The sequence below is a fragment of the Natator depressus genome, chromosome 1 (genome assembly GCF_965152275.1).
Source record: "Natator depressus isolate rNatDep1 chromosome 1, rNatDep2.hap1, whole genome shotgun sequence".
In the NCBI taxonomy this organism is placed as follows: domain Eukaryota; kingdom Metazoa; phylum Chordata; order Testudines; family Cheloniidae; genus Natator; species Natator depressus.
This window is the reverse complement of record NC_134234.1, coordinates 206,912,692-206,930,034: the sequence shown is the minus strand read 5'-3', so window position 1 is coordinate 206,930,034 and position 17,343 is coordinate 206,912,692. Positions and strand designations below refer to the sequence as shown.

The 17,343-nt window shown below is 45.4% G+C and overlaps 1 protein-coding gene across 2 annotated transcripts in view; it reads left to right on the top strand.

Annotated features, from left to right (window-relative positions):
• Positions 1–17,343, top strand: part of KPNA1 (karyopherin subunit alpha 1) — a 150,025-nt gene that overhangs the window by 11,418 nt on the left and 121,264 nt on the right. For both annotated transcript variants that reach the window (XM_074975300.1, XM_074975290.1), the window contains exon 2: positions 13,407–13,548. In XM_074975300.1, coding sequence (XP_074831401.1) covers positions 13,420–13,548 — 129 coding nt within the window. In that variant the 5' untranslated portion in view covers positions 13,407–13,419. The remainder of the gene's footprint in view (positions 1–13,406; positions 13,549–17,343) is intronic.

Genomic DNA, 17,343 nt, shown 5'->3' with positions numbered 1-17,343 from the left:
CAGAATAAGATTGTCATGGATTCCGTGACTTTCAGAGACGTCCGTGACATTTTCTGCTTCAGGCCTGGGGTGAAGGGACTGGAGCTGTCAGCCATCAAGGACCCTGGAGCTGTCTGGTGGTGGTGGAGGCTTGAGGCATGGCGGGAGTGCTGACCCCTTCTTTCCTCTCTTCCCCTGGCTCAGGCTTCTGTCATCCCTCGTCAGCCCCTTTCCCCCCATTATTTTTAGTAAAAGTCAGACAGGTCATGGTTTCCATGAATTTTTGTTTCTGTGACTTTTACCTAAAAGTAACTGTGACAAAGTCTTATCTTTAGCATTTATAGGGAAGTTTATACAGATAGATAAATATAAACAATGTTTTTAAGTAAGCCCTGAATGCAAGGAGATTTTGCTGACTTCTAACTGCTAAGAGTTCTTCTATGAGCAGGTTATTTTATAATTCTTTCCCTTTCCTCTGAAACACCTGGTACTGGCCAGTACCAGAGACAAGATATTGACGAGGTGGACCCCTGGTGAGTCCTGATATTGGAATTCCTATGTTCCTGTTATCAAACACTGGTTAGGTGTTTCAGTCAACAGTCAGTGCTACTCCTTTTAGTGGCTTATTGCTACATCAGTGAATATACTTCCTGAATTTTTTTTTCCATTCAGAAAAGCTCAGCCTGAAGCTGAGACACTGGCTATAGCTGGTGGAGTAAGCAGGCTGTAGTTGGGTATGGATACACAATGGATCGCTTCTGAAACAGCTTCTTGTCACTGCATAAAACCTTTCTAATTCAAGAGATTGGGAGCTTCCCAGATTCATGAATTCCAGGGCCAGAGGGGACCACTGTGGTCATATAGTCTGACCTGTATAACACGGGCGATGGAACTTCTCCAAAATAATTCCTAGAGCATATCTTTCAGATTTAGAAATTGCCACCAACGAAGAATCCACCACGACACTTTGTGAATTGTTCCAATGGTTAATTACTCTCACTTTTAAGTATTTAAGCCCTCTTATTTCCAGTGTATTTCTGAATTTGTCTAGCTTTACCTTCCAGCCACTGGATTGTGTTCTACTGTTCTTTGCTAGGAAGGCAGCATATCATCCCGTTGTCCACCTCTCCGTTGCAGAATGTTCTTTCAATTCTTCTGAGTATTGAATCTTCAACAAGGATTTTCTGTCTTCCTTGGATAGTTGGAGAACTCTTTGTGGACAAGCTTGATTTTCTTACAAATTGGGCTGAGCTGCCATCCATGTATGTGCCCTGTACGTCCCTCCATTCCCTTGGACCTGCTGGATCTTGAGAGGTATCTTCTAGAGTTTCCACATTGAATACTTGGTATTGATTTGAAACTTCTAGATGTGTGGAATTCCTTCTAGACCTCTTCTTTTTGGTAGCCACAGCTTGTCCATCGTCTTCTGTCTCCAACTGGGTAGAAAGCTGCTGTGACTTCCTGCCTCTGGTGGTTACAAACCACCAGGCCTCTGTCTAACTTCCTCTCTCTCTGATTTCTAGGTGGTCAGCTCCATTCTTCCTTGAACTGGGGGTACTGGTTTTTCCCTAACCTGGCTGTCGTAGGAGCTCCTCAGGTTGATTCTCAGTAGCATGTCAACTTGCCCCTCCAATCCAAGAATCTTGGCCTCCAGCACATCCGCCAGCTTGCAGTTCAGACATACCAAATCCTTTCTGTCTTCAGGCAGGAAAGAAAACATGGCGCATCCATTGCAGATTACCCCCACTGGCCTTTTTGATATCTCACACAGTGCTGAACCTGGAAGAAAAGCACCACTCGTCAAGTCCCACTACTTTCAAGCACAGAGTCTGCTGCTGCACCCTCTGAAACTCCTATTAGCTGCCTCTGTTCACAACTCTCTTTCTCCATGCCTTTACCTACATGTATGCTGGTAACAGATACCTTCATGCAGAAATGGAGTGATGCATCTTTTTCCACTAAAAAATCAAGAGGGTTGGTCTCCCCAAAAGGCCTGCCTACACAAACATTTTAGAGCTCAGAGCCATATGCCTGGTGTGCAGGGCTTTCCTACACTTTCTTGATGTCTCAACAGTGAAGTTACTGACAGACAACATCACAGTGATACACTACATCAGCAGGTGGGAGCAAGATCTTTGGCTTCTTTGCAGATGGGAATACATCAGTGGGAGTGGTGCATCTGACATCTCATGACACCAGTAGTTTGCCACCTTCCCAGTTTCCAAACTACCCTAAAAGATTGCATCAAGAAGGATTTTTCCAAAAACCACATGGGGTCTCTCAAAGACTCAGTTTTGCAGCTGTTCTTTTATGTGTAGGGACTACCAAAAGTAGAACTTCTTGCACATGTCACAACAACTATCAGACATTCTGCTCTAGAGGGGGCACAGTGCCAGGTTCCCTGATGGACACAGTCCTTATCCCATGGAGCTGATTAATGTATGCCTATCCACTTATATCTTGCTACCCAGAGTACTAAGGGAATTGAGACAAGATACAGGTTGCATGATCATGGTTTGACATTCAGATCTGCTGAATCTCAGTGCAACCATTGACCACCTTACCCGTTCTATCTGACAGAGTCTCCCAGATCCTGCACCCAGACCCCAAATCCCTGCACCTGACATCCTGGATTGTATGAATCCCACTCAGAGAGTTATTAGCTGAGGTTCAAAACATTCTCCTCCAGACAGGAAACCTTTGATCAGACTTATCTACAGAGCTAAATGGAGAAGAAGTTCACTCTCTGGACATTTCAGCCCATTTTCTCCCCTGGCAGCATCAGCCTCAACAGTTATAGCCTATATTTTCTAGCCCTGAAGCAGTGGGGATTTTCCGTCAGTTCAATAAGAGTCCACCTGGCAGCAGTATCTGCAAATCACCCTCTTATTCAGGGCCAAACTTTTTTTTTTTTTTTTAACCTTCCAGTGGCAAAATTCATGAAGGGACCCCTCCCCCAATTAGGGAGCCCCTTCGTTTCTGGGACCTTAATATAATTCTAGTTGGATTGATGGGACTTCTGGGAGCTCTTGCTCCCTTAATCACTTATCAATTAAAAAAAATTTTTTTGTTAGCCATTAAATCAACTAGGAGAGAGTAATGGATTTACAGAGGCACTGTGTCCTGGCAGTGAGGCATACTGGTTGGAGCGGAGATCGAAGTTGGATATAGGGTCAGGACTGGGCCAAGGGTGGTACTTGAATTGAGATCTGGTGTCAGAGCTGATCAGAGTCTGTAAACAAACCAGAATAAGTACACAGCTGGAGTCTAGGTGCAAGCCAGGGTCAAAGCTTGGTGATCAGAGTCTAGGGACAAGCCATGTCACTGGAGTCCAGATACAGGCCAAAGGTTGAAGCTGGGTAGTCCGAGGGTCCGGGGAGGGTCAGGAAGTGGAAGCAAGGCTGGAGCTTGTCAGTAACAGTACTGGAGCGAGGTCAGAGTAGGGCGAGGACAAGACTGGAACAGGGCTCAGGCAAGACTGGGACAGGAACAGGAATGGGATCAAGAGCAGGCTGGGAGTCTCGAGAGTCTGATAGGTTGCAAGGAGGGTTCAGCGAGGTAGTGCTGTTGCACAGACTGATCTGCAGCTCTGGCAGGATTCGGGAGATACCTGAGCCTGGGGGTCATCTGACCCAGGTTCGGCTCAGGGTTAGGCTGCTGCCACATGCATGCAGGCTCTGTTGGAAGGGTAAGTCAGTGCAGCTGGGTTGTTGCTGCATGTTTGAGTGATGATTCATTGCAGCTTTGTTGGAGGGGCACCTGTGTGAGCAGTCCTGGTTTGGATGAGGGTTTGCTTGGCACAGCCTTTAATGTGCTGAACTCTTCTGAAAAGGCAGGCATGTGGCCTCAAGAACTCTGAGATTGGGGCTTGGGGCTCCAGTACTCCTGTTTTCCCACCATGAGGTCCTATAGCGAGTCCAGCTTATTTCAGTCTCCTGTGGAGACTATCTTCTTAGGGAGGAATGCCACCCAGTACGTATTTGCAGTGCCACAGGGCAGCCTTTTCAAAGCAAGTAGCATTCATTAGTCACCTGGAATATACTGCATGAGAAAGCCCTTAGTTTAGCATGGAATAGACATGCTTAAATCAAGTCCATATTGGTAGAAGTAATGGTTTTGCTATGCCTTGAGTTTGAGGTCCATCTGTACTCTTTCTGTCACTGTCTCTCTCCGCTTATCTTCTCAGCAGCACACTTGAAACAGTCTGTTCACACTCTTGGGCCTTTGTTCTTCAAACTCAGCCATGCTGTATTCACATGTCCAGCCTGTTTGGGCTTCTCTGTAGTTGAGTGTTAATGGCTTGGTCCTTGGCCCTTTCATTGTTGACACAAGGTCTTCCGTACGTGTATATAGACTCAGCCGGTTCTTGTTAAGCTGTTTGGGTTAGAACCAGACAGTTTATGTGACTCAAACCCTTAGCCCATACATCCGGGAAAGATAATAGCTTTCCTACCAACAAGTAGCAATACAAAATTGGTAGGGATCCTGAGTTATTTATTTATCTCATAAAATATTACAGTTACCATGTTCATCATAAAGGATAGGTGAAATGCAAGCTCTCGTGGTTGGTTCCACATTCCTGGTGTTTCACAAGGACAGTGTTACTTTTGGACCTTATCCAAAGTCCTGCTTCAGTTTGTTTCAGAATTCCATATAAATCAGTCCAGTCTCCTCCTGGTTTGCTCTTCCAGTCCATATTCTAATCTGGGGGAAGTGAAGCTTCACATGGCAGATGTAGTAAGAGCTTTATCATTTTATTTAGATAGCCTAGGTGCATTCCTGAAATATTTTATGCTATTTGTAGTATTTGCCAAAAGACTTAAGGGAAAACATATTTCCTCTCAGAGGTTATCCAAATGGGTTTCTGATTGCATAAATTCTTATTAGCTGGCCAAGAAAGGTCTCCCTGGTCATATTAAAGAATGCATTTCAATATGGCTGGGCAGCTTCTGCTGTCTGTTTGGATAAAATCCCCCTACCTGTAATATGTAAAACAGCTACATGGAGCTTGATCCACACAATTAGCACACTCTATTCCCTAGTGCAGGCTTCCAGATTGGATGCTAATTTTGATAGGGCAGCCCTGTGATCACTATTCAAGTAGGACATCTCTTACTTACCTCTGAGCAATTAGACAACTGCTTATTAGTCACCAAGAGTGGAATCTGTGTGGACAGTATATTTCAAAGATTCAGTTACTATAGAGTAAGTATCCATTCTTTTCTGTCAGCACTGCCAACTACAGTGCTCTGGGTGAACTTGATTCAAGCAGATGAAGACTTCTTTGACAGTGTGGTTTGGAAATTATTGCCACCGAAGTTGTAAAGGGGGGAGGTTCAGTGGAAAAGAAACAGGAAAGAGTAGAAACTAAAGAACAGACATTTGTAACCTACAGAGGAAAGAGAACCAGGAGACATTCAACCTGGCTGGTAGTATCTAATCGCTACCAGGCATTTAGCGAGGCACTTAGAATGTCTCTGAATGTTCATGCAGAAGAACGGAACAGTGAGTTGTTACCGGGGACAGTGTGTGAGAGTAGCTGCTTGCTTTGTACTACAGGGATTTGCAAGAGCGTTTTCTCCACCATTTAAAGAAGTCCCGTAGTCCTTATCAGCATATGAAGTGGCCAGAGAGTTCAGTAAGCCCTGGTCTACACTAGGACTTTAGGTCGAATTTAGCAGCATTAAATCGATGTAAACCTGCACCCGTCCACACGATGAAGCCCTTTATTTCGACTTAAAGGGCTCTTAAAATCGATTTCCTTGCTCCACCCCTGACAAGTGGATTAGCGCTTAAATCGGCCTTGCTGGCTCGAATTTGGGGTACTGTGGACACAATTCGACGGTATTGGCCTCCGGGAGCTATCCCAGAGTGCTCCATTTTGACCGCTCTGGACAGCACTCTCAACTCAGATGCACGATTGTTTGCCGTTGCTCTGACGCAGGGAGGGGCGTCTGAGGACACGGCTTACAGGGTTGGCTTCAGGGAGCTAAAATCAACAAAGGGGGTGGCTTAACATCAAGGAGTATTTCAAGCAGGACTTCACGGAGGGTTCCAGTAAGAAGTGGTGCACTAAGTTATTGTTCTTATTGGAACAAGGAGGTTAGCCTGGCCTCTGATTGATACATGGCTAGATTTACCTCGCTGCACCTTCTCTGTGAGTGACTGCAGTGTGACCTAGAGGAATGAGTCCCCTAGACAGGGGAGGGGGGGAAGCAAATGAGTACAAAACAAATCTGGTCTATTTCTTGTTTTGATCCACTCCATCTATCTTTTACATCTTTGGCTGGCAGCAGACGGTGCAGAAGGACTGCATGCCATCCACATCTCATGGCTGCTCGGCAGAAGATGGTACAGTACGACTGCTAGCCATCCTCATCTCTTGCCTCCCCGGCAGAAGATGGTACAGTACGACTGCTAGCAATCCGTATTGCCTGCCTGCTCACCATAAGACGGTTCAATAGGAGTGACTGCAGGACTAAAGAGAATGACCTGGTCAAGTCACTCCAAATTTAGTCCCTGCGCCCAAGTCTGCCCAGGCGCTCCCCGCCGACGTGGCCAGGAGCACCTCGGACACGACGAGGATGGCTGCCAGTCGTATTGTACCATCTGCTGCCAGAAGGCAATGGGTTGCTGCTACTGTGTAGCAATGCCGTACCGTGTCTGCCAGCACGCAGGAGACATACGGTGACGGTTACCTGAGCGGGCTCCATGCTTGCCTTGGTATGGTGTCTGCACAGGTAACTCAGGAAAAAAGGCGTGAAACGATTGTCTGCCCTTGCTTTCACAGAGGGAGGGAGGGAAGGGGGGCCTGACGATATGTACCCAGAACCACCCGCAACAATGTTTTAGCCCCATCAGGCATTGGGATCTCAACCCAGAATTCCAATGGGCAGCGGACACTGCGGGAACTGTGGGATAGCTACCCACAGTGCAACGCTCCGGAAGTCGACTCTAGCCTCGGTACTGTGGAAGCACTCCGCCGAGTTAATGCACTTAGAGCATTTTCTGTGGGGACACATACACTCGAATATATAAAACCGATTTCTAAAAAACCGACTTCTATAAATTCGATCTTATTCTGTAGTGTAGACATACCCTAAGGGATGCAAGGACAGCAGGATGGTGTGCTACCCTCCCAGTGAAGACCCAAGATGTAACTGCAAGATTGGATGGGATTCTTAAGTCAGCTGGCAAGTCTCCATTGATTCATAGAGTTTTTAAGACTGAAAAGGATCATTAGATCATCTTGTCTGATGTCCTGTGTATCTCAGGCCATTTAATTTTATTGTTACTCCTGTATTGAGCCCAATCATTTGTTTTGTTAAAGCATACTCCAGAAAGGCATATTTTTCATTTGAAGACATCAAGAACTGGATAATCCACTATTTGGGTAGTTTGTTCCGTGATTAATCACCCTCACTGTTTGAAATTAGGCATAAATTTTTAATTTGAATCTGTCTGGCTTTAGCTTCCAACCATATTATGCTTTTTTGTGCTAGATTAAGGAGCCTTTTTAGTTATCAGTATTTTCTCCCTATGCAGGTACTCATACACAGTAATGAAATCACCTGTTGATTTTTTTGAGAAGTTAAATAGAGTTTAACTTTAAGACTTTTTCTCTACCCTAGCATAACTTTTGTGGCTCTTTTGAGGGATTCCAAGTGCAGTAAGGACCGCTGTGATCTTCTTGTCCAATTTCTTGTATAACACAGGCCATAGACCTCCCCAAACTAATTTGTTTTGAATTAGAGCATATCTTAAATGAATACTGGATTTCTTTTAATTGCCAGTGATGGAAAATACACCGTAACATGGGGTAAATTGTTACGATTAATTACACTCACTTTTTTAAGAATTTACACCTTATATTCAGTCTGAATTTGTCTAGCTTCATCTTCCAGCCATAGTACCTTTATCTGTTACATTGAAGAGACCATTATCAAATATTTATTCCCCAGGTAGGTACTTGTAGACCAGGGGTGGGCAAACTACGGGCCAGATCCGGCCCCTCAGGGCTTTGGATCTGGCCTGCGGGATTGCCCCCCGTGATGCCGCAGGCTCCGCGCCGCTCTCGGAAGCGGCCGGCACCACTTCCCTGGGGCCCCGGGCGGGGTGTGGGTGGCAGAAGGCTCTGTGCGTTGCCCCTGCCTCCAGGCACCGCCCCCCACAGCTCCCATTGGCCGGGAATGGGGAACCGCGGCCAATGGGAGCTTTGGGGGAGGTACCTGGAGGTGTGGCAAGGGCAGCGCGCGGAGCCCTGTGGGGCCCCCCCACCCTCCCCCAGGGGCCGCGCAGGGACGTGGTTCCGGCTGCTTCCCAGAGCGGTGCGGCGTGGGGCAGGGCAGGCAGGCAGGAAGCTTGCCCTGGCCCCCGGTGCGCGCTGCTGCCACCCCGGAGCCGCTTTAGGTAAGCGGCGCCAGGCTGGGGTCCGAACCCCTCCCGCCCCCTGCCCCTCAGCTCCCTGCCCTAAGCCCCCTGCCTGCACCTTGCACCCGTCCAGCACCCCAACCCTCTGCCCTGAGTCCTGTGCACCCCAACTCCCTGCCCTGAGCCCCCGCCACACTGCTCCTGCACCCCAACCCCCTTCCCTGAGCCCCCTCGTAAACCCCGCACCCCTCTTCTGCTCCAATCCCTTGCCCTGAGCCCGTTCCTGCACACTGCACCCCCTCCCACACCACGCACGCCCTCCCGCAGCCCAACCCCCTGGCCCGGCACTTTATACAATTTCCCCACCCAGATGTGGCTCTCGGCCCAAAAAGTTTGCCCACCTCTGTTATAGACTATGATCAAATCACTCTTTATCCTTCTCTTGGTTAAGTTAAATCAGCAGTTTTCTACTTTTTTTTAATTTGTGGACCTCCTAAAAATTTTAATTGGAGGTGTGGACCCCTTTGGAAATCTTAGACATAGTCTGTGGACCTCAGATTGAAAATCACTGTTCTCTGGTAACAGCAACCTTTCACAGACCCCTTAGACATAGTCTACAGACCCCCAGAGGTCTGCAGACCACAGATTGAAAGCCACTGAGCTAAATAGACTGAGCTCCTTGAGTCTGTTACTATATATGGTATGCTTTCTAATCCTTTAATCATTTTTATGGCTCTTTTCTGCACCAAAACTTTACTTTGGTGGGGCTCAAACCCACAACCTTTGAATTGCCCTGATTTCTCTAGAATTCCAGTGCACGATTCATTATGCTACAGAGACAAGTACTCTGTGTCAGAATTTGCCAGCATGGAAATTTCAAAGATTTGTTTTAATTCACATGGAGAATTTATTTACAAAATTGGTGAAGGAAAGAAATGTTTGCAAGGGTATTGTATCACAAGAAACAATGTAGTTTTTTTTAAAGAAAAGCATTTAAAACTTTTATTCATATTTTTAAGACTTCAACATTTTGCATGGAAATAATGTTGAAGTTTCTGAATGATCTGTTTGTGGAACTTTTATTTTAAAAAATAAAATTCCCTGAGGAATGTGAGCAGAGTGAGCTGGGAGTCTAGTCATTAATGGTAATAAATTCAGGTCTTACGCTAAATTCAGTCCAATTTATGAGTGACTGTCTAGTAACTGGGCTTCTGATTCGGGCTGTGGCCACTAAGCCTAGTCACCCCTGCTCCAGCCAGTAGACCAGCCTCCTGCCGTGACCATTAGGCATAACTACCCATGACCTGGTCCTTAACAGAAGCCACTTCTGGTCTCTGGAATTTATTTAGTATCATTACCAAAAATATTACCAGGTGTTTTTCACTAGAGCCCCTTAAGTTACTGAGAGCTGCCTTAGTTTATTTTTAATCAAGTTATGTTAACATCCTCATTGTTAATTGAAACATCCAAAGGTGAGAGTAGACTTACTACTGGCTGGATAATATTTGTCATGTGCTGAAGTGGAAAATGAACTTGTCTTGCACAGGGATGGGAGATTTTCAGAACCTACACATCACATTATACTCTTATTTCTTCATTTTAATTCAGTCAACATAAGATCACTCCACAGCCTGCAATATCTGTGCTTGTGAAACTTTTTGGATTTTGGGAACATATTTGCCACAACAGATTAGGCCACTGGACAATAACTGGCGCTTCAGAGAAGGTTTATAAGCTCCCTATAATAAGGGCCACTGTACTGTGTAACATGAGAACTAAATTCAGCAGCAAAGCCACCTGAATTCTGCAGTACGGTGCTGTTGAAATCTGTGGCAGACTGGAAATTTTACATCTGTATGAGATGCATAAACATATTCAGTGAGAATTCTATGTTTACCATCTCAAGATTTTAAGTGAAATGTTAGAAGAGAGAACAGCAATGCAGATATAAGATCTGATTCACAGCACAATTTTTTAAATGGAGTCTCTCCACTGACATCAGGATTTTAGATCAGGCTCAGTAACCCCACAGTTCAGCAAATATATATGAAACTCCAATAAACAGTGACCACCGCCAGACTGATGTCATTACTGCTGGTCTTCTCTGTTACCCAAGAAGAGAATATGTATGTGTGCTTTGATATCCTAAACGGTAAACTTCAAAGCTACTCACTGGTGTATTTTAGTGAAATACAGCTTTATTTCTTCCTAGTTTCTTTCCTACAAACTGTATCCCCAAAACTTTAGAGTGTAACAGCCGATTGAGAGAAGGGAAAGAGATGAAATTCAGTTGAAATTTGAAAAGTTGGACAATTAATGAAATGGAGAGAAATGGGAAAGCTACCCTAGAGTGCAAGGTTTATAGAAGAGAAGGCATTTGTGCTGTGAGTGGGGAGATTGTGTAGAGAGACAGATGTGACAGAGAAATTAATGTAAGTTTTGTGTAGTTAGCTGGGGCAAGTCCTTCAGTTTTTAAAAAGGAGGGAGGACAAACTAAGCCAGAGAATTTCAAATAAACTAGCAGCTGACTAGGGGCTGTGCTCCTCTTGACCTGCTGCCTACAAACAGGGAAGCATTGACAGGGGAAGTAGAAGTGGGTGGCAACCTAGGCAGCAGTGACCATGAGATGGTTGAGTTCAGGATCCTCACAAAAGGAAGAGGAGAGAGTAGCAAAATACGGACCCTGGACTTCAGAAAAACAGACTTAGACTCCCTTAGGGAACTGATGGGTAGGATTCCCTGGGAAGCTAATATGAGGGGGCAAGGAGTCCAGGAGAGCTGGCTGTATTTTAAAGAAGCCTTATTGAGGGCGCAGGAGCAAACCATCCCGAAGTGCAGCAAGAATAACAAATATGGCAGGTGACCAGCTTGGCTTAACAGTGAAATCTTCAGTGAGCTTAAACTCAAAAAGGAAGCTTTCAAGAAGTGGAAATTTGGACCGATGATTAGGGAGGAGTATAAAAATATTGCTAGAGCATGCAGGGATGTAATCAGGAAGGCCAAGGCACAATTGGAGTTGCAGCTAGCAAGGGATGTGAAGGGTAACAAGAAGGGTTTCTACAGGTATGTTAGCAACAAGAAGAAGGTCAAGGAAAGTGTGGGCCCCTTACTTAATGGGGGAGGCAACATAGTGACCGATGATATGGAAAAAGCTGAAGTACTCAGTGCTTTATTTGCCTTGGTCTTCACAGACAAGGTCAGCTCTCACACTGCTGCACTGGGCAACACAGTATGGGGAGGAGGTGATTAGCCCTCAGTGGTGAAAGAACAGGTTAAGGACTATTTTAGAAAAGCTGGACATGCACAAGTCCATGGGTCCAGATCTAATGCATCCAAGGATGCTGAGGGAGTTAGCTGACGTGATTGCAGAGCCATTGGCCATTATCTCTGAAAATCTGTGGCGATCAGGGGAGGTCCCGGACGATTGGAAAAAGGCAAATATAGTGCCCATATTTAAAAAAGGGAAGAAAGAGAACCCAGGGAACTACAGACCGGTCAGTCTCACTTCAGTCCCCGGCAAAATCATGGAGCAGGTCCTCAAGGAATCCATTTTGAAACACTTGGAGGAGAGGAAGGTGATCAGGAACAGTCAGCATGGATTCACCAAGGGCAAGTCGTGCCTGACCAACCTGATTGCCTTCTACAATGAGATAACTGGTTCTGGGGATATGGGGAAAGCGGTAGTTGTGATATATCTTGACTTTAGCAAAGCTTTTGATACAGTCTCTCACAGTATTCTTGACAGAAAGTGAAAAAAGTATGGCTTGGATGAATCATCTAGATGGATAGGTGGATAGAAAGCTGGCTAGATTGTCAGGCTCAACGGGTAGTGATCAATGGCTCAATGTCTAGTTGGCAGCCGGTATCAAGCGGAGTGGCCCAAGGGTCGGTCCTGGGTCCGGTTTTGTTCAATAGCTTCATAAATGATCTGGAGGATGGGATGAATTGCACCCTCAGCAAGCTCACAGATGACACTAAGCTAGGGGGAGAGGTAGATACGCTGGAGGGTAGGGATAGGGTCCAGAGTGACCTACGCAAATTGGAGGATTGGGCCAAAAGAAATCTGATGAGGTTTAGCAAGGACAAGTGCAGAGTCCTACACTTAGAAAGGAAGAATCCCTTCCACTGCTACAGGCTGGGGACCAACTGGCTAAGTGGCAGTCCTGCAGAAAAGGAGCTGGGGATTACAGTGGATGAGAAGCTGGATATGGATATTGCAGTCAACAGTGTGCCGTCGTTGCCAAGAAGGCCAATGGCATATTGGGCTGTATTAGTAGGAGCATGGCCAGCAGATCGTGGGAAGTGATTATTCCCTTCTGTTAGTCACTGGAGTATTGCGTCTAGTTTTGGTCCCCCCACTACAGAAGAGATGTGGACAAATAGGAGAGAGTCCAGCAGAAGGCAACGAAAATGATCAGGGGGCTGGGGCACATGACTTACAAGGAGAGGCTGAGGGAACTGGGGTTGTTTAGTCTGCAGAAGAGAAGAGTGAGGGGGGATTTGATAGCAGCCTTCAGCTACCTGAAGGGGGGTTCCAAAGAGGATGGAGCTCAGCTGTTCTCAGTGGTGGCGGATGACAGAACAAGAAGCAATGGTCTCAAGTTGCAGTGGGGCAGGTCTCGGATATGAGGAAACACTATTTCACTAGGAGGATGGTGAAGCACTGGAGTGGGTTACCTATGGAGGTGGTGGAATCTCCATCCTTCGAAGTTTTTAAGGTCAGGCTTGACAAAGCCCTGTCTGGGATGATTTAGTTGGGGTTGGTCCTGCTTTGAGCAGGGGGTTGGACTTCTGTATTTTAATGTTAACCTGAAGTATTTCAAGCATCCCCTGTACTGGTACTTTCATGCTGTTGAGAGTGACATATGAAGTGCATGCAAGTCCTGTGACCTATTTCTGCCTTCACTTAATAGTCTCTCCTTCTCCCAGAAATACTAGTCAGGGTGGGGACAGTGCCTGGAGGCATAGCTAGCTACAGCGGTAATAAAGGTAGAACTGGAAGCGGTTTGTTCCTGAAGAGAAATCTATTGTTATGATCCACCTATTTTTAATTGCAGTATTCTAGAAATCATGACAACCTCAGGAAAAGATAACTTCCGATTGAAGAGCTACAAGAACAAGTCTTTAAATCCTGATGAAATGCGTCGTAGGCGAGAGGAAGAGGGCCTTCAGCTGCGGAAGCAGAAAAGGGAGGAACAGGTACTGCAGAAGTTTTCTCTTATAACTATAGCCAGTCCACAAAAGAGGGCTTTTCTTGAAAATGTCTGCCCCCGTCCTGATAAGTTTATGCATGCTAGTATACTGTTGATTACAGAGCAGACTTCTTTGACAGTGGAAACCAGTTGTCCTGGTGCCTGGTTGCTCCTTGATCTACTGAAATCACACGTGTGTGCTAGAGCCCTGGTTCTACTATGATTATGATGATGTAAGTTCACACACTAACCCTGCTTATTAGACTGATATGTTGAATAGGGAGTTTAAAGTTTTTTGTGTCCCCAATTGATTGAGAATCAAGAGAGATGCTGAAAACAACCACTGGACTAGTGGTTTCCTGTTATCTCAGGAGAAGGCAGCCTGGGAGCAGGGACAGTGTTGAGAACCTTTTCTTACCAGGAGCAGTATGTTGAGTAGTACCAGAGGTCTTTATCCTTGGGATCTTGCTTGGTGTAGTTGGCCGACCCTCAGCTTCAGCTCAGCCATTGTATCTTTAAGTCTCTTGTCTCTGGCTCCACTATAGGAGCTCCAATTCCTGTGCAATCTTACTATCCTCGGTGGGAGTTTAGCTTACTTCAGGGGTCTTTTCAGAGCCCAGTTTGCAATCCTTTTGCCTCTAGTCCCTGATGACTTCCCTGCTCCTGGTCCCACTCTCACCAACTGACTCCAGTAATAGACCGATAATCTCTGGCTGAGTTACTGAAGTCATCAGATCATGATTTAAAGACTTCACATTGCAGAGAATTTACCAGTTACTCTAGTTCAAATGAGCGAGTGACCCATGCTGCAGAGGAAGGTGAAAAACCCACATAGTCTCTGCCAATCTAACCTGAGGGAAAATTCCTTCCTGACCCCACATATGGCGATCAGTTAGACCCTGAGTATGCAGTGAGATCCACCTGCCGGACACCTGGGAAAGAATTCACTGTAGTAACTCAGAGCCCTCCCCATCTGGTGTCCCATCTCCAGCCATTGGAGGTATTTGCTATTAGCAGTCCCAGATGGACCACATGCCATTGTAGGCAGTCTCATCATACAGTTATTAATTAAGTTTTTTGCCTCCACTGCTTGGCTGGGGAGGCTGTTCCAGAACTTCACTCCTCTCATGGTTAGAAATCTTCATCTAATTACAAGCCTAAATTTGTTGATGGCCAGTTTACGTCCATTCGTTCTTGTGCCAACGTGGGCCCTAATTTAAATAACTCCTCTCCCTCCCTGGTGTTTATCCCTCTGATTATTTATAGACAGTAATCATATCCCCCCCAGCCTTTGTGTGGTTAGGCTAAACAATCCTAGCTCCTTAAGTCTCCTCTTGTAAGGTAGGTTCTCCACTCCTTTGACCATCCTAGTAGCCCTTTTTTGCACCTGTTGGACAAACTGGAAACTTTGAGATGGATTATGTTTAAAGCCAAATGAAACTGCACTTTGGGTGATTGAGATTTTTGGAGCTAGGTTGAGGGCTGAAAGTAGCACATTGGGTTTGTAATGTCAGGTCATCAATCCATTAAGACCAGAGAAAGGATACTGGAAGTGCCAATATCAGATGCTTCAGAGAAAAGTGTGGTTGGGGTAGGAATCCATGCAAATACACCTAGTTGATTTGTGTTCATGCGAGATTGGGAAGAGGAAATCTTTCCTGACCTCTACATCATGACATTGATCACTTCATTCATAGATTAGGACATATCACTAAAGATGTTAAATCAGAAAACAAATGCACTCCTCTTAAAAACCCAGCTCGCACCTTTGACTCTGATCTCTTTAGCGATTAGCCAACCTGTGGCAGTCAAACACTGTGTAGTATAATTTCTTTTTGATCCTAAATGGATTGGCTGCTGAAGTCACTTCATGATCACTTTTTCTTGTATTAATAAATATTGGGTAACACAGTAGTGCAGTGGTGCTGGCACATTTTGCTATAATAGTTTTTCAGGTTCTTTTAGAAAATTCCAAGAAAATTCCATTTCTGAGGGGTTCACAATTGAAACGTAAAAATTTCTGCTGGGCCAAAACTTATCTCAAAGCCTTCACCCAAGAAAAGTCTAACCCAGTGTTAACCTGCACAGAATTCTTCCCCATAAATCTTAAGAGCAAAGTGGTGTTACACATTTCTATACTATTAAGGTGTTTTCCCCATTTTTTTCACCCAGGGATATATCAGTAAACAAAAATAAATATCTTTATTGATCTCTGAAACATTTTTGTTCTCCTAGAATTTTCCTATTTATTAAAATCCAGTGTGGTATGTTTTTCCGACATTAATGAAAATCCTTTGTTACTAACATCTTAGGCCTGGTCTACACTACAAATATAGGTCAATGTGGGGCAGCTTATGTCGACCTAGTTGAGCATACTTCTACATTTAAATTTGGCTCCCACCAACAAGTGCCATTTTTGAAACTCATTTTCCTGATTGCCCGGCTTGATGAGCACATCTACCAGCTCTCCATTGTTGAATGCAACTGCCCAGCTGACTATGGAGCAGACAGGAGATATTGGATCTCCCTGGGCCTGTGGGTAGAAGAGGCTGTGCAGGCACTGCTTCGAACCAGCCTTAGAAACTGCGACAACCCGAGCAATCTGCTCATAGAGATGCAGGAGAAGGGATATGACAGGGACCAGCAGCAACACTGTGTGAAAGCTGAGGAGCTGCAGCAGGTGTACCAGAAGGCCAGGGGTACCGATACGGCGCCGAGCTGCAGACTTACTGCTTTTACGCAGAACCACATGCCATACTTGGTGGAAATCACACCACCACATGCCACAGCACTCTGGATAGTTCCAAGGAGCCCAAGTCACCAGCCTCTTCTGTGAACAGCAGTGAGGAGGTGGTGAACAAGGAAGAGGAGTATGTTGGACAGGTGACCAGGCAATCCAGCTGTGCAGTGAGCCAGTACCTCTTTTTACTCCACTGCAGTCTAACCAGTCTTGCCAGATGGGCATGGGTGAACCTATGCAGGTGAAGGAACCTCAGGTGAGCGTGTCGTTTAATTTTAAATTACAGGGATGGCACCCCCAAAGTAGCAGGACACTCTTGAGTTATCATTAAATTACCTATGGTAGAAGAGGTGGTGTTACAGCCAAGACAGATAGAGTTGCTATCTGCTTTTCATTCCCTTCTGGAGTTAGGTGGGGTGTGGGAGGAGGGCTGCAGAGCAATTTGTTTATGTTCATGGGGATGTTCGAATCCTCCTGAGAGATCTTGACGAAACTTTTATGGAGGTACTCTGCAATCCTCTGCCGAAGGTTTCTAGGGATGGCAGCCTTATTTCTTCCTCTGCAGTAGGACACTTTCCCATGCTAGTCAGTGATGATTGTAGCAGGCACCGTTGCAATACACAGCCCAGCAGCATATAGTCCTGGGCTGCTTTGTGACACCCACCGCAGCTGTTCTCTTTCTGCCTTTGTTACTCTCAGGAGTGAGATCTGCTAAAATGACCACCACCTGTTGAAAACAGTGCCAGTATTCAGTGGCATTGCCCTATACTTAAGTCCCTTCCTTTTCAGTTTAAACCGATTTTTACCAAAAATTTTCCAGGTTTTACAAAAAGTATTATTCATTTTTTTCTGATTTTTTTCACCCTACTTTTGTATCATTCAAATACATTAAAAAAACCCTTTTTATTAGGAAAATACAATACATTGCATGAGATCTATGTATTACGATAATCATAGAATATCAGGGTTGGAAGGGACTCAGGAGGTCATCTAGTCCAACCCCCTGCTTAAAGAAGGACCAATCCCCAGCTAAAGCCAGGGCTTTGTCAAGCCTGACCTTAA